Source organism: Psammomys obesus, unplaced genomic scaffold, assembly GCF_907164565.1.
Source record: "Psammomys obesus unplaced genomic scaffold, mPsaObe1.curated_primary_1811, whole genome shotgun sequence".
Classification (NCBI taxonomy): domain Eukaryota; kingdom Metazoa; phylum Chordata; class Mammalia; order Rodentia; family Muridae; genus Psammomys; species Psammomys obesus.
In genome coordinates, this window is record NW_026596117.1 from 26,165,433 (window position 1) to 26,192,043 (window position 26,611).

Sequence of the window (26,611 nt, forward strand, 5' to 3'; positions counted from 1 at the left end):
ATATATATATATATATATATATATATATATATATATATATATATATACTTTTTTTTTTTCTTAACAAATTACCCTGTTAGAACACAGCATTTGGGGCAATCTAGATCTGTGTTCTTGGGCCATGGTCCCTCATATCTGGCTCCAGAACAAACTGTGTCTTCTTCCCTTTGAAGGCAAGAGCTGTGCTGACAGATGGCATTTACTGAGCACGAGGGGGTTTTTTTGTTTGTTTGTTGTTTTTTTTTATCTGTCCCTGCTTAATCCTCATGCCAACTCTCAGAGGGAGGTGTTCTTAGAATTTTTATTTTATATTTAAGGTGAGTTCTCAGGGTCACACAGAGAGCAAGCAGGAACTGGGGACAGGCTCGTCTGAATGCCCCACGGTGTTTGGGAAGTGATGATGCCCTCCGTCCCGTCCTGCCAGAGCAGACGCAGACTCACTGTGCTTTCCGAGCAGGGTGCACTGGCATGGGTTCTAGAAAGCCATGCCCTAAAATCAAGGAGAGGAAAGGGTTTAAGCAGATAAAGTTACTGTATCCTGAATCACAGTCCACTGAGGGAAGCCAAGGCAGGGACTCAAACAGGGCAGGAACCTGGAGGCAGGAGCTGATGGAGGCCATGGAGGAGGGCTGCTTACTGGCTTGCTTCTCACGGCTTGTTCAGCCTGCTTTCTTGCAGAATCCAGGACCACCAGCCCAGGGATAGCTCCACCCACAATGGGCTGAGCCCTCTTCCATTGATCACTAATTAAAAAAATGGCCTAGATTTTGACCTGGCCCACCCCAACATTTTACCCCATCTATGAACTGATGGAGTATAGGAAGGAGTCCTGCAGATCCAAAGCTGCAGGCTCTCCATGACAGCGGGCAATAGCAGGATATGGGAGAGGAGTCCTAGTGAGGATCCAGCATTGATAGAGCAGCAGAAGCCAGAAGCCTCAAACCACACCAATGACTCATTGCAAGTATGAACACTTGCCAGTAAAGAAGTGTAGACAAAAGGGTGAACTGTGGGTGGAGCTGAGTTAGGCACCTGATGAGAGTCCTGGGGGCCCAGGACCCACATCTCTAAACACAATGACTGTGTTTAGAAAGCAATGACTTGTAAGTTTCATTACATCCTCTAGACACATGCCATCAGACAGGTGCCATCAGACATGCCATCTGCAATATAAAGTCCTCTCTTTGTGTGGATTTCCCTTGAATGTTTCCTCAGGAAAGGACCTGGCACTTGAATACTGAATGGACTAAGAGGATTTGGGAAGAAAAAAAAATAAACAAGCAAACACCCAAGACTCTCTAAGGATGAAGAAAATACCTGAGGTGTATTTGCCCGTACTCAGAAACTCAGTACCGCATTGCAGAAACACATCTCCCAGCCAAGTACAACAGACAGGATTGATGGTGAGCGGCTCATCATGTGTTTATGAGGAGAACACTCACCATGTCCTCACGCTGCAGGAAGAAGAAACCAACCCCACATACAGGGAGGGTAGAGATAGCCTTGGCTAAGGCTGACTCCCTACCAAGAACTCAACACAGCAGCACATCATTCCGTTTTGTCCCACACCCTCCCTGTGGAATGTGTTGATGCCATTGTCCTCATGGGATGGGAGAGAAGGCTGAGGGGTTGAGAAAGTCAAAGCACCTTAACCCAAGATCACACAACCGATGTACCTAAACTAGAGATCAAGTGTGAAGCCCGCCGGATAACCCCTAGAGCTCATGTAATTTTATTACTGCTCTAGAGTCTAGCTCCTGGAGCAGAGACATTTTTCCTGACGCAGGAAGAGTCTGGTGTGGGGCTCTCTTCTGTGACATGGGGACAGCAGCAACGCCTGCACCCAGAGCTGCAGGGAAGGCTGAAAGAGCTAGGGGGCCTAAGTACCCAGTGTTGGGCGTGGCGGGCTGAGTGCTCAGTCAGTGAAGCAGCTCCACAGCAGTCCGCCCTGTCACGGGAAAGGATGGAGAATATAACGGGCCCTCCGTTATTTTAGTCTCAGGGGTTTTATTTTTCAGGGAGACCCACGGTTCAGCAGACGGTGGTCCAGTACCTTCTCTTCGGAGGAGACGGTCAGCTTGTCACTGGATATCAAGCTGCACACCTGGTCCAGACTCAGGCTCAGAAACTCTTCTCCCAGCATCACCTCCGGGAAGTGCTGCTCTGCTCCAAGACAAGAAGTTAAGACAACAACGTTAGGCCACACTCTCTCGCCTTCCACAGAGCTAGGCCACAGCAACCTGCAGGAGGAGAGGCTGAGGAGAAAGGCAGAGGGTCCCGAGAGGAGCTGGGAAACAAGGGAGAGAGAAAGAGAGAGACAGAGACAGCCAGCTGTGGGGAACCAGACTCTCAGGCCTGAAGTGAAGGCATGTATCCCCTGGGTTATCTTGTCCTGAACAGCGGCACAGACAGTGGTGGGGCAGAGATCTGAGTTTACTTCTCGTCCACACTCTGCACAGCTGACACAGACCTTGCCGTGAAGCCTCACAGGGACCTGCTTACGTAACTGGGCTGTTTGCTGCCGGGCACAAGCGCAGTCCAACCACACAGAGGGGTTTAGAACAGCTGCAATGGCAGGTCTCTGGGGTCCTTGCTGGACTTCAGCATTAGGAAGTCAGAAGGTGGCATGGCTTTCCCTGGCCTCAAACGAAGCCTATTCTAGCAAGTCTCCATTTGACAGAAATGTCCAGCTGAGAGTTCATGAACACTGGGAGCTGGTCACAGCAACCACACTGGGGAGCTGTTAAGAGGAAGAAAACCCCGGGACAGCTAAAGCAAGGCAAAAGCCATAGGACAAGCACAACAGAAGGAGACTGCAAGAGACAGTCCTGGCCAATGCGGGCCATCACCCAGAGCTCTGTGTTCCTGACATGCCACCACTTCAGAAAGAAGGGCCCACACACGTGCAGGCCTGGCTTTGCCATCTGGGAGTCGTATCCTCGAGCCAACACCATCACTTCTGTGGGTTTCACGGCATGGTTTGCCAGCTTTTCCCAGGTAAATTCAGATGGCATTTCCCCGTTTAGGCAGCTCTGGGGCTCAAACAACATTCCCTCTGTCCCTAGGCCTCACTCCATGTCAGCTCTCACGGACCCCACCTCCTCTCAAATAACTCTAATGGGATGCACTCCTCAGCTCCCACTTGCATTGCCCTGCCCAGCCTGGCTGATCTCTCAAATGAGGTCTAGAGTCCTCCAGTTGCAGGAGGCTACTGAAATACCAGGTAAAACTACACAACACAAAAGAAAATTAGAACATATTAAATTGCTCCCACAATCATCACCTTATTGAAATCATTACTTTTGTAAGTTAAGCACGTATGTATATGTATGTGTGTGTGCCTGAATATATGTGTGTGTACCACATGCATGCAGGAGCCCATAAACAAGTCAGGAGAGGGCCTCTGATCCCTGGAACTGGATTTACAGGCAGCTGCGAGCTGCCATGTGGGTGCTGACAACCCAGGCCAGGTCCTCCGAAGGAGCTGTGCGCACTCCTAACCTAACACTCTTCAGAGCGAACTCTAGCTCTTGAGCTCATCACGGCAACCTTCTCAAGTCGCCCCTTACAAAATTTATTTTGAATTTTAGACCGAAAATTTTCTGACCTAGTAAGTTCCTGTATGAGTTTCCACCTTCATCTAGATTACCCAAGTGCTAATATTTTATTATTAGACACAGAGTTATTAAACATTCTCCCCCCTCTTCGGATAAAAGGTAATCCTAGCCAGCCTGACAATGTCACTTTGGCAGTGATAGTGATGACCTACCCTGGAACTCAGCAAAGTCACACAGGACAGACCTGAAGTCGGGCTCTTCAAGGAGGGGAACAGCCACCCTGAAGAATGAGGAGCCAGCCTTTGCCTCTCTGAGCCTTTGGCTGTTAGCTTCCAGGAGAGTCTACAAGCCAGCACATCTGGCCTCCGGCTGTCCCACATTTAGCTTTGCTTGGCCAAAACATGGCAAATGGAAAACAGAGAAGCATAGAGAGAATGGGAGGTAAAGAAGCAAGCGTCTGGGGCTAGAGAGATGGCTCGGAGGTTGAGAGCGCTGACTGTACTTCCAGAGGTCCTGAATTCAACTCCCAGCAACCACAGGGTGGCTCCCAACTGTCTGTAAGCGGTCTGGTGCCCTCTTCTGGTGTGCAGATGAACATGCAGGCAGTACACTGCACACATAATAAATACATTTGAAGGAGGAGGAGGAGAAGAAGAAGCAAACATCTGTGCTATGAGAAGACTAAACTCCTTATGGCAAATGAAGCAAAAGCACCTGGGCTTGGTGGAGTGCTGCATGGACTGGGAAACAAACCAGAAATCCCAGAGACAAAGAAGGCAGAAAACAGTCTCCTGCCTCTTGCCCTGTGGGGCGGTGTGGGATTTCAGCCTAGGTCCGTTCTTGCTGCAGTGGGCTGCTTCGGAACCCTGAAGGAACCGCCCGCTGAAACCCCCCTAAGAAGGCCACCCCCAGTGTGGCGCCTAGAGGGTGAGGGGCACCAGCGGCCTCGCAGCCAAGGCTGGTGTCCAGACACCCAGGAGAAACTCGGAGGATGGGAAAGGAGTCTAGGTTGATCAGGAAGGAGAACAGCTTCTGACACGCCTGAGCCCGACAGGGCTGGGACTCCAACTCTGAAAAAGACAAATATACGTGCAAGACCATTCTAATAGCCTACGAGCAGAGTCCTGCGGGGGGAGGGGACAGGTAAGCACAGATCTCTTCTTAAAACTGAAGATGCTTACGTCCAAGATGAAACTGGGCTCTACCTGGGCAAGAGATGGATTTGTGCATACGCTGCAGAGAACAATGACACTGACTGCCAGAGGCAAGCAAAAAAAAAACCTAGAGGAATCGAGGGGACATGATACAGGCTCCCGGCAACAGCACCACACTTTGTGCCGAAATCGGAAGCAACACTCTTCTGAGGGCCACGGAGCCTACGTGATGTGGCCCTTGACGGCATAAATAGTAAAGGGAAAGAAATAAAAGTGAGTTTGAAAAGGGAGTCTGGAAGGGATGGGAAGGGAAGAAGAAAGGGAGAGAAATAAAGGAAAGGAGGAGCAAAAGGGAGGAGGAGCACACTGTCTCTCTATTCAGTGTGAGGAGACATTTAACCCCAGGCCGTCCCAGACCACCATTTCCGTTGGAAACACTTCAGAAACAACAGGATGAAGGGGTGAGCAGCGTGGGCTCAGCAGGGAAGAGTGCTGCTCTGGCAGAGGACCGGGGTTCCGCTCCCAGCATCCACACAGCTGTTCACGCAATTTGTAACTCCCCCTCTTCCGGCCTCTGTGGGCACTGCACGCATTGTGTGGCACAGGCATACATATTTACACACACACAAAATTAATTAAAGAAAAAAAAAAAAACAGGGTAGAAAAACCAAGAACAAGACCTGGCACCGAACTCAGCTTCCCAGGAAGAAGGCTAGCCCCGGACGACCCATGCTGACCCTCCTCCTAGATGCTCCCTAGACAGCACCCACTCCGCTTCCAGGGGGTAGTTTGCAAGAATCATCTTCTGCAGTTGCCTGATTTTTGTTTGTCTTACTTTGACTTCAGTGTGTTTTATGTTTTTATTTTTTTCCTTTTGGTTTTTGTATATTTACTTCATTGTGTGTATTTTACTGCTGGTTGTATTCTGATGCTGTTGTTTTGCTACAGGTCCCTGCTTTGTATTCAGGTTGGCCTCAAACTCTCAATCCTCCAGCCTCAGTCCCAAAGGCAGGCACACACCACTACACCAGCCCACATAATACGGCAGCACAACGTGGCAATGAGAAGGCTTGGGTTCTCCTCACAGCCACTTGATCCAGGCTCTGGGCTCCTTGTTAGTAAAATGTAATCAAGGTCTCAGTTAAGGCTCCAAAATGATAATGTCTATTTACCAGTAGGCCACAAAGTCAGGGAGAAACATGTTTTTAATCACTTGGTCTAGGCGGAAAGGAAAAGTCTTGGTGATTCTCATCTGGGGTCCCATCTGTTCTTTAAGATAAAAACAGTCCTAGGGCTGAAGCCATGGCTCGGTGGTTAAGAACACCGGCTGCTCTTCCAGAGGGCCTTGGTTCAGTGCCTGGCTCCCACAGACAGCTCACACCTGCCCATAACTCTAGTCCCCGGGTTCTGATGCCCTCTTCTGGCCCACATGGGTACTGCATGCACACGGTGCACAACATACATGCAGGGAAAACACCCACACACATTTAAAAAGATAAATTTTCAACGCTGTCCTGAGAAGGCCATTGGGGGTAAAGTTAAATATAGGTAACCAAAAACCCTAAATTTCCCTCTCAGATATGATAGAGACAGATGGAGAGAAGCATACATACAGAAACTGAGAGACTACGGCTATGAATGCAAAAACTTTCTTTTTAGAGGGAAAACAGTAACCGTAAAATGGTGGTGCTCTAGGCGTTGCAAAGTCAGTACCGGCTACAGAATTTAAACATAATCTCTGCAGTGGTTTCAGTGAGATGTCTGTCTTAGTGAGGTTTCTATTGCTGTGAAGAGACACCGTGACCGTGGCAACTCTTATAAAGGAGAACACTTCATTGGGGCTGGCTTACAGTTCAGAGGTTTAGCCCACTGTCATCATGGCGGGGACCATGGCAGCGTGCAGGCAGACATGGTGCTGGAGAAGGAGCTGAGGGTCCTACAACTTAATCCACAGGCAGCAAAGAAAGAGTCTGAGTATAGGAGACCTCAAAGCCCGTCCCCCCAGTGACACACTTCCTCCAACAAGGCCACACCTCCTGATAGTGCCCCTCCCTACAGGCCAAGCGTTCACACACATGAGTCTACGGGGCCATTCCTGTTCAAACCACCACACGTCCCCCATATTCTTGGGAATCTGAACACCTGGTCTCCAGCGGGGAGCTTTGCTTGGGTGGGTTTCAGAGGTGTAACCTTGCTGGAGGAAGTGTGTCACTGGGGGTGGGCTTTGAGGTTTTAAAAGCCATGAACTGTCTCCAGTATGCTCTCGCTGGTTTTTGCTTGGGGCTCAAAATATAAGCTCTTCGTTGCTGCTGTAGCCACCTGCCACCTCTGCTTTGCCATCATGGACGACTAACTTCTAGACCAATAAGCCAAATAATCCCTGAAAAGAAACCAAGATCATCCCTGGATTAAGGTCTTTCCCTATCCACCGGATAGACAAAGTGTATTCACCCATGTTCCCAAGGTCTCCCCAGCAACCAGGGAAATATAGGGCTTTCCATACCCCAATCCCCCTTCTCTATCATATGATGTCCTTCTAGGATATGGGGACTGGGGACCCATGAAGGAAACACCAAATTCAACTCACCCAGTGTAATATTACACCCAGTGTAATATTACCTGATTGTAATAACTCAATCAGGTTATATAAACATGTTTTTGTTTTAATCGCAAGTGTGGGATTCTAGTTTGGGCTCTAGTTTGTCCATAGCTGATAACTGCCTCCTGCAGGGCATGGCCTTTGCCAGCTGGTAACGGCCTGCCTCATGCAGCACGGAGAGGGGCGTGGTCCATGACTCTGAGGGGTATAAATAGGAAAGCCTGGACAGAAAGTGGGTCATGTGGTGTGCAGCAGTTTGGAGAGACCAGTGTGACACTTAGACAGACACATTTCAACACCGCAGCTTGGAGGAGATGGCTTGCTACAGTTGCTATTGACGGAGACTGGTACAGAGCCCTAAAAGAACGAATCAACCCTAATCAGCCAGGAGAACTAAAAGCGTCCGCATCCCCTCTCTCCACTAACCTTCACTCTCTTATCTAGGGTTAAAGGGTTGGTGGAAGGGAGGTAGAGGCGTAAACACCCCAAATAAAACAGAGTTTTAAAATGGGTGCTACAACTCAGTGCTAACCTCTCAGGGTCCAACCCAACGTCTGTATCTACAATTATTATCACATTTCTACTGTGTTCTTTAGAACACTTGAGACCCAGGCTTTGGAGCCACCTCCCAAGCGAGCTCCAAGCCTACAGTCTTTCCTCTTGATGGGATAAAGTGAGCCAGACCTTTGCTCTGGACCAATGAAGCTGTGAGCTAGGACAAGGGGACTCATAACCCACCTGTGCCATGTGGGTTTATCTGTAGAGGTGCCATGAGCCCCCAAGCCCCAGGGCCAGTGGGGGATGCCCATGAAATGAGCTCCTGGGAATCCTGGCTGGCACTGACCGGCAGGAGCAGAATCAAAGCACTTGATAGGAAAAGAAGAAGTTAAAGGAACTGCCTCGGTGCCCCCCCCCCATCCCCTTCCTTACAGTGCAGTTTTCAAAGAGCAGCAGGAAGCTTTCCTGGATCAGAATTTGATTTTTTTTTTCAGCCTCACCATTTCTCTGCTCCAGAGGAAGTAACAGAGGCCGCCTTGACCTCTTCCCAGAAGGGGCAGAGACACTAGCCCTCAGACTCCAAATATTTCTTTCACCCACCCGACAGAAGGCAGGAAATGTTCTCCACATGGCCTGTGTCTCATGTTCCAAAATATACGTGTATGATCCTCTTACTCTCTCAAGAACACACACACAGACGTAGACTCCTTAAAACTGCCCAGTCATCAGCGCTATTGGGGCACTGTGCCTGGGTCATAGCAAGTGTTCAAAATAGCAAAAACTCCCGCCACCTCTATAACCACCGTCATCCTCTCTTCATGCAGCCCAGTGAGGAGGGCCTCACTACACCAGAGAATCGTGTTTTTTAAATGCTTTGCAAAACCTTCCTGCTCTTGATTTAATTACTTCATTCCACCAAATGACCTAATCAATCAAAAAAAAAAGGGGAGACATTTCCCCTCATGAGCACATGAAACTAAATGGCTTTTCCATCCTGTGGCTGGAGGGTTTCAGCCCAGCCTTGGCAGGTTGATGTAAACAACATACCCAAAGAATTTTAATTGCCATCGCTTTAATGAGGCCCCATTAAAATGGCTAAGCAGCTCCACTGACAGCCCAGGCACACAGCCCTCAAACTATGAAGCAACAAAGTCCTCATAAACCGGCCCTGGCCTCTGAGGTTAAAGATTAAGCAGAGCAACAATGACAAGGGATAGAGGAAACAGGGTGTGCAAAGCTTGAGAGGCCCCCTTCCAGCCTCCAGCCACCCAGAAGGACAGGGATACTGCCGGCTGAGGGCAGAGATCAGCTTCCGAAGGGCCCCTTCCCTCCCCCACAGAACAGGCAGGACAGTGACAGTGGCACAGCGAAGAAAGTCCCCGGCACATCAGTTCTGGGAGTAGAACGGGATGAAGCACGGACAGCTGCAGCTGCAAGGGCCAGGCAGGGGTTAATCCAAACCGGAAACCGGACAGTCCTTGGAGCAGGGAGGTGCCGCCCCTACCCAGTCTTCCCCTCACCTGGAAGGCAGGAGGCTTACCAGAAAGCAAGAACCCTCGGTTTGCTTTGGGGTTTGTTTTGTTCGGAGGGAAAATTGGCAGAATCTCTCTCATCTATGTATACAGAATTGGGAGTCAGACCCAGGGCCAAACACTAGAGGAGCAGTTACAACTGTTCCATATCTCCGGACACATCACTTTAAACGTATGCTTTTTTTTTTTTTTTTTTTTTTTTTTGATCCACTTATGCTACCAAGATTATACCACCTAGGGATGCTTGCTTTACCGAGGGCCAGCGAGAGGGCGCTTATGGCCAAGTTCAATCCCTGGGACCCACATGGTAGAAGAAGAGAAGTGACCGCCCTGAGCCGTGCTCTGAGCTCCGCCCGCACCACAGAGCCCAGGAGCCCCCACTGATATAAAATAAATGTAAAAAGAACTAGTGCCCACTGCAGTTTGGTCCATAAAAGTAAAACCGGAAGCATTAACATCCATCAACAGAGAGCCAGTACTGGTAGAACGTAGCCCTATCACACACACACACACACACCTTACTCAAGAATCTGGACCTGACTCTAAGATTTTGTATTGGGTCAAAAAAAGCATGACGGGTAGGAACTGGTGAGGTGGCTCACAGGGCCAGAGCACGAGATGCTCTTCCGGAGGACCCGGGTCAGCCCTCAGCACCCACATGGTGGCTCACGACTGCCTGGAACTCCAGCTTATGGAGATCCGGTACCCTCTTCTGGCCTCCACAGGCACCAGGCACGCACGGGGTGTGCAGCCATACATACAAACACTTACAACAAGGTGATAAGAGTCTAAAAACATAATGGGTACAGAATGCTCCTGTGTCCGCTAAAACACATAATACATACGTTCCATAGGAATGCCCAATATTCTCCCCCTGAGCCCTTCAAAGAGACTGGCAGGAGACCGGCAGGAGACTGGCAGGCTCTCACACCTTCACTTCTGACAGACAAGAAGGTAACTTGCCTCATACAATAGTATATAACTATTTATGTGGTTTAGTACAATGGTATTTGAATGTAACTGTATATATGAGAAACTGCCCAGAACACACTAAGAAGGCTTTTAGCTTAGGGAGCATTGTTTTTTGTTGTTTTTTTTTCTTTATTTTATTTTATGTTCATGCATGTTTGCCAGCATGTATGTCTGTGCACACCAGGCGGTGCCCTCAGAGGTCAGAAAGAAAAGGGCGTCAGGTCCCTTGGAACTGGAGTTACAGATGGCTGTGAGCACCAGGTGGGTGCTGGGAATGGAACCTGCATCCTCCCCAAAGAGCAGCCAGTGCTCTTAACCACTGAGTCATCTCCCCAGCCCATAAAACATGTTCTTGATGAAAGAGATCCAGAGGGACCCACGGGTTAACATACAAAGGGGCTGCCTGAATTTTGCTGTGGGTGGAACTGTGCCATCCTGCCAGTTTGCTTTTCCTGGAATGATCAGTGATGGGTTTTGTACCAAAGCTGAAATAGTAGCAATGTCTCAGGAAATGACAGTTTCCATAGAAAAAGTAAGGGTTTAGGGACAAGCATGGGGGCGGCAGACAGGTGAAGGCAGAGCCCGCTTGGCTAGAGACTGGAAGAAGGACAGCAGACCTGCCTGCCTGTGCTTCCAGATAAAGAAAACCCCAAATCAGGAGCCTTGAACTGGTCCCCTTCCCCAACGAGCATATGGTTTGAACAGTAGCAGCTGGAAGCTGATTTCTAGCGTTTACAGCCTGGACCCAGCTCTGAGGGCCCGTCGGTGCAGCAGAGGGGTCAAGGGGGAGGGGGTCCAGGGCACACTCCTTCCCCTGTCACCGCCATCATCCTGAAAACAGTACCATCCCCATCACAGAGAGGCTCAACCCATGCTTTGGCTGGCCTCCCTTCTGGATCTGATCCAAAGGCTCTCCTTGCAATATTGGCCTGAAAATGCTTCGTAATGCAAGGCAGATTCCCAGAAGGCATGTGACCACAGGCCCGACACCGCTCCTTGCCCGTGACCCCAGTACACATCCAAACTCATGCTGGAACAAACTAAACTGACAGCTGTGTCTCAAGAAGCAGTGGTGTCCAAGAGTGCCAGGCCTGAGGCCAGGCGTACAAGATCAACGAGGTGAAGCAGGCCCACGGCAGTCAAAGAGGACAGACGCCAGACACCTTTCTGTCCTCCCTCTCTGAGCATGGCGGTCTTCCTTCACTTCCTGTCTCCTGTCTCCTCGTTGCAGTTTTAACTTCTGCATCATCACCCTGGACCCCTGCTGTACAAAGCTGAGGCTGCACAGAAAGCCGCCTGTGAGACGGCCCCAGGCCTGCACCACGGAGAGGAGAGTCCATGCCTGTCAAGTACACTGAGGCAGAGACCGTAGGAATGGCCACCATGCGGTGGGGGACAGTCTCCGTGTGGCTGGGTACAGTGTGCCACCAAGAAGAGAACAGGACACCCACCCTGTGCTTCCCCGACGCCAGTATCGCTAACTCTGTCCTGGCACCAGCTGTCTCTCCATCTGTCTACGCTGTCTGATGCCGGGATGACACAAGCTACCAAGCACACCATTTCAGTGGAGGAGGCCCACTCTAACCACCTGCACACCTCACTACGGCTTGTGGAGTCACCCCTTTGTGCAAGCTGGACGCTGCAGCGGGCACAGGCCACAAAGGCTGGCACTGGGTTTGCATTCCGTCCCTGCCCTTGCTCGCTGCATGTCCTCAGATCATCTTTCCTCTCGGGACCTGGCTTCTTCAGCTGCTGTATACGTTCAAGGAAGATGTTCATGAAGGGCTTATCATGGAGGGTAACCAAAGGAAAACCCCAATAAATCCAAAAAATACTAGTAACGGAAATTCACTAGGCTGCCTACAGACACATGTTCGGAAGCTGCTGCCAGAAGACGATCCCTTTGACAGCTTCAGGACCAAGGAGGACCAGCAGGATGCATCATCTCCACCCTCCCACAAATCTGGCTTACTGTCAGACGGCGGGGGCGGGGAGGCACAAAGAAAACATGGTGCTAGCACACATGTATATGCTAGACAGGTTAGCAGAGAGGCTGGTGGAGGAGACGGGGAAGAGGGCAACAGAAGTCCATCCAAGCACTTGAGTGTCGAACCCCCACCACACTGACAAATGCTTACTGTGGGGCCACACACGAAGGTGTTCACCCTGACCCAGCTCCTTCTAAGTCAAATCTGTGCAGCATCGTGAGGAAAGGGGGTCGCTAGGAGAGAAAGGGTGGAGAGAGTACAGCACCAGTGGACAGATGATAGGCAGGGGAGTTCAGGCAAACAGGACTGGGAGTGGGGCTCCTAGGGAAGTCCTTCACAACGGTCAGGCTCAAGGACATCTTCACCACTGGTCACGTGTGGACAGTCTGCGAGCAATGGTGTGCCTGTGCATGGAGTTCGACAGCCTGTGACCTTCGACATTGGTCATTCGTATGTCCACACGGAGGAACAACGCTCTATGCCAAGAGGTTGATTAGAGAAAGGGAACAGAGCACCTGCTGGTCATCTCACGGACGCAGGAGCTAATGCAGCCCGGGGCTGTATTATCCAGAGCTAATACAGCAGGCCCTCAGCTCATTTCCTAGGTCGTGGCTAGTCAGGAAGCAGAAGAGAGGAGCAGGCATGACATGAGATCAAGCGTTCCACAGACCCATTTCCCGGATAACTTGTGATCTTTCCGTCTGCGGCAGGGCATGCTGAGGGAGAGTGTCCTGCTGAACAAGGAGGACTGAAGAGCTACTTTCGTTTCTCCCCCTCCCAAGACTCCATTCAAATACCAGGATGCCGAGCTCTTCAAGAGAGAGTGTCGCCCAAACAACATGCTGCCAGACTGAGGCTCACGCAGCTGTGCCTGGTGTAGCTGCGCACGCGTGCACATTAAAGAAAACGACAGTTGCCCGCTGCCTTTCTGATGTGCGTGAGTGAACGTTTTTTCTGATTAAGACAACTGATTGTGATGCTCTGATTGGTTCAACTGTGAGGATGATAGACAAAGGATGAAGAGTGGCATAAGACAGTGCATGAGGGAAGTCTGTGAAGGCCCAGTCTCACTCTCCTGGAAGAGTTAACACATGATATCTAAAACAAACAAACAAACAAAAAAAAAAACTGACAAGTAAAACTAACTGAGATAAATGGAGGAGGTCAGAAGGTGAAACTGCTTTTTGTTTACATTTTATGTTTATTTCTAAGTGTGTGTGTGTGTGTGTGTGTGTGTGTGTGTGTAGGTGTGTGTAGAGGCCAGAAGAGGGCATCAGCTCCCATGACCTGGAGTTACAAGTGATCGTGAGGCACCAACCTGGGGGCTGGGAAGCTAGCTCAGGTCCTCCACAGAAGCAGTATGTGCTCTCAACTGAGGGGCCGTCTCTCCAGGCCCGAGGCACTGGCTCTAAAGGGAACCTGACTCTGCCTCCTCACTATCGCTTGGGGATTGGTTGGCATATTTGCTTGCTTTGGTTTGGGTTTTGACGTGGGGTTTTCTTGTGTAGCCCAGACTGGCCTTAAATTTGTCGTGTCCTCCTGCCTCTGCAGGGCTGGATCACAGCTGTGTGCCACGGCGTCCATCTTGCACTTTAATTCCTTTCAGATCTAAAAATCAGTGAGTCTAGAAAGCAAGACGGTGTGTAAGAGGGCACTTGTTAACCACTAGGCGCCTGGGACGTATTTAACTTCCAACCTCATCTACACAGAGGAGTTTCGCCAAAGAAAAACTAACTTAGACAAAGAAGGTCTGTCTCAGCACTACGCTTAGATTACATTACACGCGCGCACACGTAGACGTACACGTTCACACACACACATGCTTGCACGTGTGCAAATTCACACAGTCACACTCACACTCTCACATACTCGCTCACGGGCACACTGACACACACTCCTCCCCGCTCTTCTCAGAGCTTTCTCTGCCAGCTATACCATCCACGCACAAATTGACCGTATTCCACGCGTCAAACGGAGCTAAGCCTGTCCGGCGTTAGGTGTCTGTGTTTCGTCTCCCTAGCCACTCCTCATCCCACTTCTCAGAACCTCTGGGTGTCCCAGCAGTCCGGGTGGCTAAATCCACAGGCTCAGAGGCCGGCCGGCCAGCCACCCTGCCTTACCTGCATAGGCGTTAGCCTGCTGCAGGAGGTCCGTGCAGGTATGCACATCTGCGAACGCGCGGATGCCCAGGCAATTGGTGGGATGCAGCTGAGACTGCAGAAAGTCACAGCAGTTCTGCCGAACGTCCATGAGCTGCAGCAAGCTGGCTGCTGGAAGCAGGACCTGCAAGGGAAGGTGACGCGCTGAGATGAGACGCCTGGTCGCTGGTCCCCGAAGTCGCCGTCCCGTCAAGTTTCTATTATCTTATATGCAAGATAGTTTTTCTCGAGGCTCTCTATAGCCTTCTCACTGAGTCCGAACTTCCCAGCCTGCTTTGCCCATAGAGCCCGGCCCACGAGTAGAGTCTCAGCACAGTTCCAACCCACAAAACTTCCCAGGGTGGGCCCATCCTGGGAAGGGTTCCCATCCCAGGACCTTAGAAAAATGCACGTTTGGTTTCCGCAGGCCTGAAAGCACACCAACTTCTAAGCACTCAAGTGACACTGTGCCTGCTGGACCAGTGGCTACACCCAGCGAGACAAAACGTGTGCAGGGCGTGTATAGTGTGTGTGCAGCACGCACAGAGGCGCTCTATACTTGGCTGCACACTGGTGTCTCCCAGAGAATTGTCAAGCCTGATACCTGGGCAATCCTGTGTAAAGGTGCTGACAGGTACAGGCTATTGTGTTCAGGGTTTTCTCAGATTAAACCCTTCCGTCTTAGAGGAAAGCTTGTTAAGACACAGGTCTACAGAAGAGGTGAAACATTCCACCCTTCAGGGAAGCTCTTAGGCTAAGGAAATAAACAACTTAACAGTTTCAGGGACTCCTGAAACTGGCCCTATCCACTTGGCCCTCCCTCCCCAAGTTTGTACAAACTGTAAAGACTGGGGAGAGACACTCTCAGATCAGCTAACCTGCCTGGAGGAAGCAGAGAACAGCTGAGCTTCCGGAAGGGGGCTCAGACCATCTGTGCTACCTGCAAAGGACACCCTCCAAGTTATTGAGCTGCCTGTAAATTGTGTGGTGAGCTACCGCTTTCGAGAGCTGTCCCCCCGCCGGGGTGGGCTTTGGTGATGCAGCTCTCTGAGTCATTTCTGCTCCTGTGAATAACCCCAGTAAAACTTACTGGTTTTACCAAGTTAAACTTCTTTGGCATCCGTTGTTAGGTGTGCCATCGGTTCCCTATCTGGGGCAAATAAGTGTTTGTTTACATCTCCCCAGAAGTGCCACACAACAGGTGTGACCTGGGCAGAGCAGGATGGTTAAGGCTCCCTCACATGCCTCTCTAGCCGGCCAAGTCCGAGAACCACTACCCTGCACACTCCAGGGCGCTTCCTCACTCAGAAATGTGCTCCTTGGGTTACTCACTACCTCATTCTCTACCTAATGGCTGAGCGTCTGTGTGCCAGGCACTGGCCAAGGCCCTAAGATGTGGTAGTAAGCAAAATGAACCAGAGCCTACTTTTATGGCACTTGTCATCTGACCGAAGGACACTCGCCCCAGCACTGTGGACTCAGGCAGTCCTCCTCCCCAGCAGGTTAAACAGCAGAGGGAAGCCCTGCGTGAGTCCTCAGGGAGGAAAGCTGAGTTTTGTGTTTAAAAGTCACAGGACGCTTATTCTGCATCATGGAAAACAGAATAGTTCTCGCTTGGGTGTGTGGGCACATGTTTTTCCTAAGAACCGGGGGAAACTGGCTTGAGCAAGCCTGCTGGGCACTCGCTACCACCCCTGTCAGGCGTCCCGTAGCTGCCCAAGCCTGCCCTCTAGAACATAAAAACAAGACAACCCCGCTGGGCTCTGCTGCCCCCTCACTCTGCGGAAGAGGCAGGCAGCTGGGATAATTTACCAAAAAGAAACTTGGTGGAAAGCATGGCATTGGCTTATACGAGTCCTTACCTTGCAGACCCAGCACCAAGGCCTGGTAGCAATTCCCTGTCCTTCCTCCCAGCTGTCCCCTAGCTCTCAGGGCAGAGAGGCTGAGCCAGACCAACCCCAGCTGTTCCCATGCACCATGGCTTGCCCAGGAAGACACGGCTGCAGGCCCCTCTGCATTTGTTTTCTTTATTCTGGGCATTACGGGTATCTTTTTCTTTTTCTTTCTTTCTACTTTTAATAATTTTAATGCTAGATGTTGATCTCGTTCCAAAACACCCCTGGGCCCTCCATATAGACTACCATCATCTGTATGTGTGTAGGCCAAAACTATGCCCCGCTGAGAAATCCTGGGCCTTGCCCTTCCACAGGGGTAACCAACTGGCCAGGTCTGACAGGACTGAGGGACATCCCAGGACTTCCAGTGCTGTGGAAGGGCTGTGGTGGCGCCCTGTTCAGCAACTTTGCACAAACGCACCAACTTCTAACCCAACAACTCCACTGCCTATCAGACACCTGCCAGGTGTCTCCTGTCTACAGGGAGAGCCCTGCCCATCTACCAGCTTCTACTTCTCCCTAGAAAGGCTCCTCCGCTCCTCCCACCCTCCACCCTGCCTCCCTCTCGCTGGGTCCTTAGCCAGGCTGAGGTAAATTAGCACAATGACCTTGACGTCTTCTGGCCCACTGATTCATTCCTGAAGAAGAGAAAGATAAGAATCACCTTCGCCTCAAAGTCTTAAAACCCAGGTGAACCCAGCTAGAGCACAAACCTAACCGCCTAAGCTCCAGCCCCACCAGGCAGCCATAAACTTGAAAACTCAATTAACCTGTGGGCCACCCAGCCTGGCCACACAGATCTCAAGGCCAGATTAGGTCCTGCCTGCCCATGAGGTGAAGGACCATTAGCCATTCTTGCTGAGTACTTGCTAGGAACGGAAGGCTCTCCACCATGTGACCCCCAGAACCTCTGGCCAGCCACCCGGCATTGTCTGACCCCATTAGTTTTAGGACAATTTCTGGGTAGTCCCTCAGATCTGGGCACCCTGGAATGCTTCTTCATGCTAGGACGGGGCTTATCTTTGGCCACTAACTCTCAAGATGGCTGAGATTCCCCGTTCATCTCCAGACTGCACTCCCTGCCAAGCCGGAGCAAGACCATGCCAGAAACACCGACTGCCTCCCTTCTCCTCCTCCTCTCCAGGACCACAGTTCAGCGCTTAAGTTTTCAAACTCATGACAAGCGCCTGAGAAACACAATAATAAACTATTTCCTGAGCACATGCCTTCGGTTACACTCTAACCAGGCACCTCTGTGGGCAAACCACCCACATAGCTTTCAACTTCCCTGCTGTTCACAAATGAACCTTTCTCTTCCCACCCCATTCCTTGCTCAGCCCCTCCCACCTGACAGCGTCCCTGAACCGGCTTCCCACAATGAGGCCAGCTCATGGTCTAATGGCTCCTACAGTCTTTGATCTCACACCCAGAGGCCCTTCTCTTCCCTCCCTTGCTTCACCCAGGACAGGAAGAAGAGTGGAGAAGGTCAGAATATTGAAGGAGAGGATCAGGAGACCAAGAGATAAGCCCCCTCTCATGTATTGCTGCACAATGATAAACCCAAGCCCCCAGGGGAAAGCACATATGAGGTAGCGGGCCAGTCCCTTCTTCCACATCTACAGGGCTTGAGGGCATTTCCTGTTCTCTACTTCCTGAGCCCACTCCATTCTCAGCTTTGAAGTGGACTGTGGGGGTTGAGTTCTAGGATGCAGCACTTGGCCACTGAGGGAACAGAAGGCTGGGTCCTGGGAAAGAGAAGTTAACAGGACGATTACCCAGGTCAAAAAGCATCGAGCTTGTCAGCACCTCATTCCTAACAGGCCCTGGAACGGCCCACAGCAAAGGGCTCCCAGTTCCCCCTCGGCTTGCAAATGGCCAACCCTCCATTTTTCACGTGCTGGGCCCGTCTTGTTTTTTTCTCTCCCTCCGATAACATGAAAACACAGCAGAGGATATCCCGTCACAGGCTTTGCTTCCTTTTGCAAAAACAAGAGGAAATGCCCTGCCTCAGAAAGCACCTAGTCCTGGAGCTCCTTCCCTCCCTGTGCCTGGGAGGGGGCAGGGCCAGGCACAGTCCAGGGCACTGAGTGCCAGGTGAAGGGCATGCAGAGCCCTCCCAGCCGCACTCAGCGCAGGCTGGCTGAGCAGCAGTGACAGATAGAGCCTGCTTAGGGGAGGGCGGGTCAGGAGAGTGCAAACAGGGTCCCGGTGCTGGGACAGCATGGCGATCAAACTGTCACGTTCAATTCTGGTGTCTCCACTTACTGGCCATGTGGCTGAGGACAACGACCTCAGCTCTGTGGGCCTCGGTCTCAACAGCACAGTGGTCATGGCCACAGCAGTCCCATTACGGCCGGTGAGAATCAACCGGGTGACACGCTTACAGCAGCGATCGTGGCACTGCACAGAGAGTGCGTGGCCACCATCAGTTCTGATTACAGTCAACCACTAGGAACGGAAGCCAAGGCTCAGATCATTCACTCAACAGGAAATGAGTTCAGCGCAGCCACACAGGTTAGACAGAGGGAGGCGGGTTCAAGTCCCCGCTTCATTTGCTCCATGTAAGCCAGGTTACGTTTAAGCATCGGCTGCCACCGGGGATTGTGTTAGTCTCTCTACCAAGTGGTAACGAGGGTGCTGTGGCGAGATGGGCACAGTCTGGGCTCTAATCCCATGCGTAAGACGACCTGTTGCCACCTCCGTCATGGAAGAGACAAGGGACGTGGGACTGGGAAGGGGGTAAGATTTAACTCTCAGGACCATCCAACCAAGCCTCAACCTATATGACAGCAGGCCCCTCGGGAGACTCACAGCCTAGAGGCGATGGGCACAAAGACAGAAGAGGTAAGCCAGCCCACCCCCTCTTCCTCCGAAGTTTGGCCCAGACATTCTGTGAGTGTGGTCTGTCCTGCTTATCCCCATCAGGCAGCTGTGACTACTTCCTCCTGGATTCCTCCACCCAGGCCCACCATCTGTGCCTGCCTACAGAGCAGCTGTTCCTTGGGGAAGCAGCCTGTCACGGCAACTTCTTTGTGGGCACTGTCTGCCAGCACAGGGTAGTAGCTCAAAAAAAGGGGGAGGGGCTGAATGACTGACCCAATGAAGGGATGAGTTTCTATATAGCCCAGCACAAGGGAGGAGACAGCTCTGGGCTGTCTGTGCCTTCTAGATCATGCGCTTTCACATCTGGTTACTTAGCAGACAGCACAAAGGTCCCTCTCCTCAGAATAGCTGGTGCCTCATCCAGGCCTCTGTCCAGGCCAAGCATTCTGGGCATAGCCCAGGAGGTATCAGAAATTCCCAGCTCCTTCCCTTTACCATGCTCCTACTCCCCACCTGGATACCTATCCTCAGTCCCCATCAGCATCCAGTGCCTTCTGGGTATCTGTGATGACATCACTGCGTGCCAGGCCCCGCTCTAAGGCCATGTCAACACATCCATCCCTCACCCCAAGCCGCAGATGAAATGAAAACACTGAGGCAAAGAAAGAAGCTTGCTTGGGCATCACGGCCAGATAACATGAAGCCAGGGTTTGAACACTGGGGGTTATGGACACCTATTGTATGGGTATTCTTAACCTCTGTTTTATGGAGAAGGCTGAACTTGGCAACAGGGTGTCAGGGGACACCCCAGTAGGTGCGAGGAAGCAAAGGGCATTCAACAGACTGATGGCTTCTCCACACAGATTGATGGCTTCTCCAGCTGTTGCCAGGTCCCATTCACGCAGGCCACAAGTGGGGAAGGGCTGACATCAGGGTGCTGTGAGCCAGTGGCCGTGCAGACGAGGGCCAGAGCTCTATCTCCACACATCCTCTAAACCTTCACTCTGCCTTTCCCTGTTCTTCCCCTCTCCCTCTTGGACACAGTAGCTTTTGAAAGTAATGACAAAGTCACTTTCTACAGAGCTCTCTGGCTGCGGTATCTGCTGTCGTCTGCCTTAGACTAATGCATTTCGTAAGCCAGAGAGATCAACTCTGATCTCTTTTTACTGATTGACCCCTATTACTCTTTATTTATCAATTAATACCTTAATTTCTTAATTAACACTTTAATAATAAACTATGCTGCTCTCCTCTTATCCCTGCCAGGGACTAAGGACTGGAACAGAGCCTTTTCTAAAATTATCCAAGTTACACATGGTGTTTAAAGTGTAGTTTGGGCAGGCGTGGTGTCCCAGGACTCAGGAGGCAGAGGCAGAGGCAGACAGATCTCTATGGGTCCCAGGCCAGCCTGGTCTACACATCGAGTTCCATATTTATACATACGGTGGATTAGCCCAGATCGCTACAGTAACTGACGCCAGGAGGCTCTTTCTCCCCGGCACAGTAGGTAGGCTCTGCAGGGGCAATTTGGTGCACCTCACTCTCTTTGCCTGCCTGTACCTGGCCCGCCATTATCACCCCTCAGCCCGGCACCCACTCATTCCTCAGCTTAACTCTAGAATGGGAACACTGGGCTGAACTGAAAGAACCAGCAACCATCACTCATCAAGCGAGCCTCTCAGGCAATGGGAACCTGCAGAGGACAGGGGTCCTCAAGCCTCTGGTTCCTCCTTCATAAGCTAAGTACACCACGAGCTAAAAACTCCTCTCTCCTGGGCTGGGCTCACGCAAAGGTATTATAGGACCTGATGGTGAAAAGCACAGCTACTTACGCACAGGCGTTTGGGGCCAGCTCCCTCAGCAGTTGGCCGTGTGACCTAGGTAAAGTAACTTAGTTCTCTACAGCTTGGTTTCCTCTTCAGTGACCCCTGAGGTGCTGTGAAGGTTCAATGGCGGTCCTGAGTGTGTGGCTCCCGGGCCACTGGCTGAGATTACCTGCACGTTCTCTTCCGTCACCTCGATCTCTGCAGTGTAGATGTAGTCAATCAGCTTCCTGACCGTCTGCCCATCCACGTCCTTGATTTCAATCTTCTTGGCTTTACTCTCAGACATGTCACCTGTAGTTCACAGTGGAACAGAAAGAACAGGATTGGGCACCTGTGGCCAGTCTGCTTCCTGGGTTGCCTGGGAAACGTGCAGTCCCCGCCCGTGCTCCTGAAAACCACCAGAGAGACGGGCACGGGGGTGTCAGGGGCGTCACAACCTTGGGTCTCCCATCGGTCATATGCCAGCTGCAGGCACTGTGTTCTGCCCGCTTCTCTAGACGAGGCTTCGGACCACACACTTACCGACAACTGCATCCAGAGCCAGGTGTGGCGAGCAAGCTCTTAACCGCCCTGAAGGAGGTCAGGTCTTGTGAGAGGAAGGGAAATAAGCCCAAACTACCATGACAGCATGGAACACTAGTCCTTGCTGATGGCTAACTATGGCCAAACACTGAGTGAAGCACTTTAAACTCCCGCCTCATCCAAACCTCAGAGAAATGTGTAGTGTTTGTAATATTAGTCTCACTTTACTGAGAGAGAGGGAGAAAGAGCGAGAGCAAGGCCGAGAAGGCAGCTCATTCACCTTGGGACCATACATCTCAAGGGCCAAGCCGGGTTGAAAGAGCGTCTTGAGTTTAGATGCCACAGCCTTAAACGCCATGAAACGCGGTCCCAGAAACACAGAGAAGGAACAACGGACCACACCTGGGAGCTACACAAGGGCTCCCCGGAAAGAGCACATTTATGCGGGTGAGGTGACAGGATGAGGAGAAGTCCCAAAGCTGGCAAGGAGGCACTTGCTGGACGTGGGCTGAGTGCAAAGGAGAAAAGATCGGAGAGACACTGCATCTGAGGGACCGAGACGGACTGCTGTGGCAGAACACAGGGCAAGGAAGGCGGCTGGAGACAGACACGTAGAGCCGTAGACATCACGCAAGAGAGCTTCATGCGAAGGGTGACGCCACTGGCAGGCTTTAAATGGGAGAGCTACAGGAACAGACGGAATTTTTCTTCTTGGGAATCTCATTTATTTCCCTCTTCTCCCCCCACCCCCGCAACGTCTCTCGTGCCCCCACGACTCCCTCTAAAAGTCATGACCTTTCCTTCCACGCACACATAAATACAACCTGCTGAGTCCAGTCAGTGCTGCTCGTGTGTCTGTGTGTTCAGGGCTGACTATGCAGGAGTGGATGACCTATGGGGGGCGGGGGGGCTCCTCTCTGGAAAACACTGATTCTCTTTCTCAGCAACCACTGACTGCTTGTACCTCTTCACCTAGGGGTGGTGCCTGTGTGTGCCCCATCCACAGTGGCGTGTCAACCAGTGCTGTCATTTGGGGGTCTTGCCTAGGTAACCATGTTGAGATTTCCCAGGTGCAGCTCCCTGTCACAGATAAAAGACATCGTTTCTCAGAAGACATGCCCTGGTCCTCCGGCCCTTGCCGTTTTCCCGCTTCCTCTTCTCCGATGTTCCCCGGGCCTTGGGTATAGGAGTTGTGTTGACTGGGGCACTCTACAGTCAGGTGTTCTCTGCCTTTTGGCCAGTTGTAGACTTCTCTGATGCTCTCCAGGGGGAGATTTCTCAATGAAACTCTGGATGCAGCGGTGGAGAGGGCTGAACTGGAGGCAGGAAGAACAGCCAGAAGTCCTTGCTAACAACCCAAGAAAGAGGACGTAGCCAGGACACACCGCATTCCCAGTCACAGACCCTGACGGTGCCAGCGCTGACCTAGAACCAAGCCTCTTCAGCAAGTTCAGGGAACCTCAGGCAACAGAGACGGCGGAGCACCGAAAGACGGGCAATCTGACTGCAAGAAGCAACACAGCCAGAAGCCCCGGCGGAGTATGCAAAGTCCCTGATGGGTTTTTCACTCTCAGATTCAAGCCAGAGCCAAAAAGATTCAATACAATGCAACATTGGGCTCCCGACACCCAAGAAAATGTTGTACGGTGTAACGCCTGAACCCTGCTGCCCACCCCACGCCCCACAGACACACCACCCTGCCGCAGCCCCAGATCCGAATGACTCTAGATCGGGGGGAAAGTGGGTGGCATTGGGTTTATCAAATCCTTGCCTGGGAAACTAGAAGTCACCATGCCCTGGGACAGGAGGCAATGGTGAGGAAGAAAGAGGGAAAGGTGGTGGACTCGTGCTGGCCCCTAAGATGATGAGGTTCTGATCCTCCAGGTTTTATGCAAAAAAGATCACATGCAATCAAAGAAATCAGAACTTTATGATTTTATCTCCAAATGGCTACTTAGAAGTTCGCTAATAACCAGGCGATGGTGACGCACCCCTTTGATCCCAGCACTTGGGAGGCAGAAGCAGGAGAGTCTGTGTGAGGTCAATCCAGGACAGCCAAGACTACGCAGAGAAACCTTGTCTCAGAAAAACCAGAAAGAAGAAGAGGGAGGAGGAGGAAGAGAAGGAGGAAGAGGAACAAGAGGAGGAAGAAGAGGAGGAGGAGTTGTTCGCTAGTGAGGGTCCCATTGCTAGTTGTAAGAACTTAGGCCTGAGAAATAGGATTTTTGAAAGAAGAGCCTGCAGTAAGAATGCAGAGGCACGCAGTCAGGCCTGGGCTGACCCGCCTTCCCTCTGTGGAATCTGTGTGTGGGAGTCAAGTCAAGGTTTAGAACTTTAGATAAATAAGTAGAAACTATTGAAATTGTGTGAAAAATCCGATCGAGAGCGCGCAAGCGCGCACTTGTGTGTGTGTGTGTGTGTGTGTGTGTGTGTGTGTGTGTGTGTGTTTTCAGAGGTAAGAGGAATTCCATTTCTGGGAGAATAACAGATTTATCAAATTCTTTCACACTTCTCTGGCCTGCAAAAGGTAAGCAGGCTTTTCTAGCCCCAGCTTCTTAGACTGGGCATCATCATCCCGTATGGTGCTCAACATTAAGCACACGGTGAATCCACCTGTCTCTGGCAGTGCTCACCAGTGTGTAGTCACTGAACATTCATGTGTGCTGTGCACTCCACACACCCTCACTCTGTGCAAGGCCCAGAAACTGCCCGAGACATGCTAGCTCAGCCTCAAGCCTAAGCTGTGATATTTTATGCATTGCGTTGTTTTTACAGAACATACAAGTTGTTCTGCATCTACAGAAACACAATCACTTAAATAGGAAAACAAAGAATTTCAAGTATTTCCCTCCTGTCATTCCTCAGCATACATTAAAGTGGTATCTGTGTTCTGTTTCTGCTCTGTGTTGTGCTCTAAGAAATTGCTGTCTGAAGCAAAGGAAACTCGAGCAGAGGAGGACAGAGAATAGGAGAGAATGTTTGCTAGCCATGCTTTAGACACGGGGTTATAGAGTAGAAAGCACTAGTCTGGGGAGATGGCTCGGTGAGTAAAAGCATTTGCCACCCAAGACGGTCAGCTTGAGTCTGGATCCCACATGGAAGCTACCTCTAATCCCAGTGCGTCCCTGCAGGAGACAAGGGAATCTTGGCCAGCCTGGGCTACTCAGTGGCGAAGGGACTCTGTCTAAAACAAGACAAAAAGGCAAAGAACCAACACCCAAAGGTTGTCCTCTGACCTCCACACATAGGTGAGCTTACACACACACACACACACACACACACACACACACACAAACTGTGAATCAGTAAATAGGCTAATGAAATATTTCTTTAAAGCAGAAACAAAAGTGGTCAGTGTAATGGAAGTTTTGTCTTATGTTATGTAAACATGTTTTTGTTTTAAGCCCAAGTGTGGGATTCTAGTCTGGACTTTAGTTCATCCATGGCTGATAATTTCCTCCTGTGGGGTGTGGCCTTTGCCAGCTGGTAATGGCCTGCTTGCCTCAAGAGCAGGGCGTGATCTTGGATTTTGAGGAAGATAAATAGGAGTGCCTGGAGAAACTGTGGTGTGTAGCAGCATGAGGAGACGGATGGTGTAGCAGTTTAGAGAGACTCTGGAGAAACGCTTTCTGGCTCAGTGGCCTGGAGGAGCCTGCTAGCTGCATTTGCTGTTGGTGGAGAATGGTAGAGAGCCCCAAAAGAACCCACCGACCCTAAACAGCTGGGAGAAGTAAAGGGGTCTTCGTCCCCTCTCCCCACTACCCTTCTCTCTCTTATCTAAGGTTAAAGGGTTGGTGGAAGGGAGGTCGAGGCACAAATACACCAAATAAAATAAAGTTTAAAAACAAGTGCAACAGGCCAATGTTTTTTAAACTGTCTGATATCATTAACCATCATGGAAACATGTTAAAACTACTTCAAGATTCCATTACAACCCAGTCAGAATGGCAATCACCAGGAAAACCAGTGACAATAAATTCTTCTGAGGATGTGTGAAAAGAGAAGTATGTTCACAGCTAGTAGAAGTGTAAACTGGTGAAGCCAGTTTGGTAATCGGTTTTCCAAGAAATTAAAACAGAACTGATGGCCCAGCCATACCCGTCCAGAACACACACTGAAGGCATCCATGTTGGCTGCTGCTCTGCTCACAACAGCACGGAAATGGAATCAGCCTACAGGTCCACCAGGAGACAAGTGGAAAACGAAGACGTGGCCCACCTACACAGTGAACTTTTCTTCCAATATGAAACAAAATGGAGTTTACAAGAAAATGCTATATTAAGCAAGGCAACCCAGGTTCAAAAAGACAAATATTGTGTGTGATCTTAGCTTTCTAGTTTTCAGTGTGTGTGTGTGTGTGTGTGTGTGTGTGTGTGTGTGTGTGTACACATGTTGGGGGGAGCGGTGTTTGTCATACGTTGTGTATATAAATGTCATTGGGGGGTTGGTTGCAGTTCGTTAGTAGTCATGCTCAAGGAAGAAACAAGAAGAAAGAAATTAGATTCAGGGATATCTCTCTCTCTCTCTCTCTCTCTGTGTGTGTGTGTGTGTGTGTGTGTGTGTGTGTGTGTGTGTGTGTCTCCTATATCCTTTTTCTCATATCTAGTGATAGGGCGTGAAACCTGGGGGTAAAGGGTGAGAAAAAAGAACCCACAAAATAGTAAAGACGAGCTACAAGCAAAGAAAAAAACCAAAAAGAGTTAAGATTCAAGGATCTCTCCCTCTCTCCTAACCTTTGTCTCCTAGGTAGTGATAGGGGTGAAACCAAGGGGAAGAAAGGCTGGGAAAAAGAAGAAGCCACAAAGCAGCGAAGACTAGCTACGCTATGATATGTGCACACGTACAGAAATAAATATTTAAAAGGAAAGTTCCCTCCTAGTAAACTAAGATGTAACTGTAGAAAACACTCTTACAATTTTCTTTGTGTGTTTGTTTGTATGTGTGAGAGAGAGAGAGAGATGCTTTCATGAACATATGCTGGCATGTGTCTGTCAAAGCACGCATGTAAAGGTCCAAGGACAACAGTAGCTTCTCTGTCTTTACCAGGGGCTTCCGAGATCAAACTCTTGCCTTCAGCCTTGGCAGCAAGTGCCTTTACCTGCTAAAC

General features: G+C 50.6%; 1 protein-coding gene across 1 annotated transcript in view; it reads right to left on the minus strand.

The window, feature by feature from the left end:
* Positions 1 to 26,611, minus strand: part of Klhl3 (kelch like family member 3) — a 111,657-nt gene that overhangs the window by 47,791 nt on the left and 37,255 nt on the right. Inside the window, exons 4-6 of the mRNA XM_055629403.1 lie at positions 21,152 to 21,273; positions 14,421 to 14,583; positions 2,054 to 2,163 (exon numbers count right to left, since the gene is read on the minus strand). Of these exons, the coding sequence (XP_055485378.1) occupies positions 2,054 to 2,163; positions 14,421 to 14,583; positions 21,152 to 21,273 (395 nt within the window). The remainder of the gene's footprint in view (positions 1 to 2,053; positions 2,164 to 14,420; positions 14,584 to 21,151; positions 21,274 to 26,611) is intronic.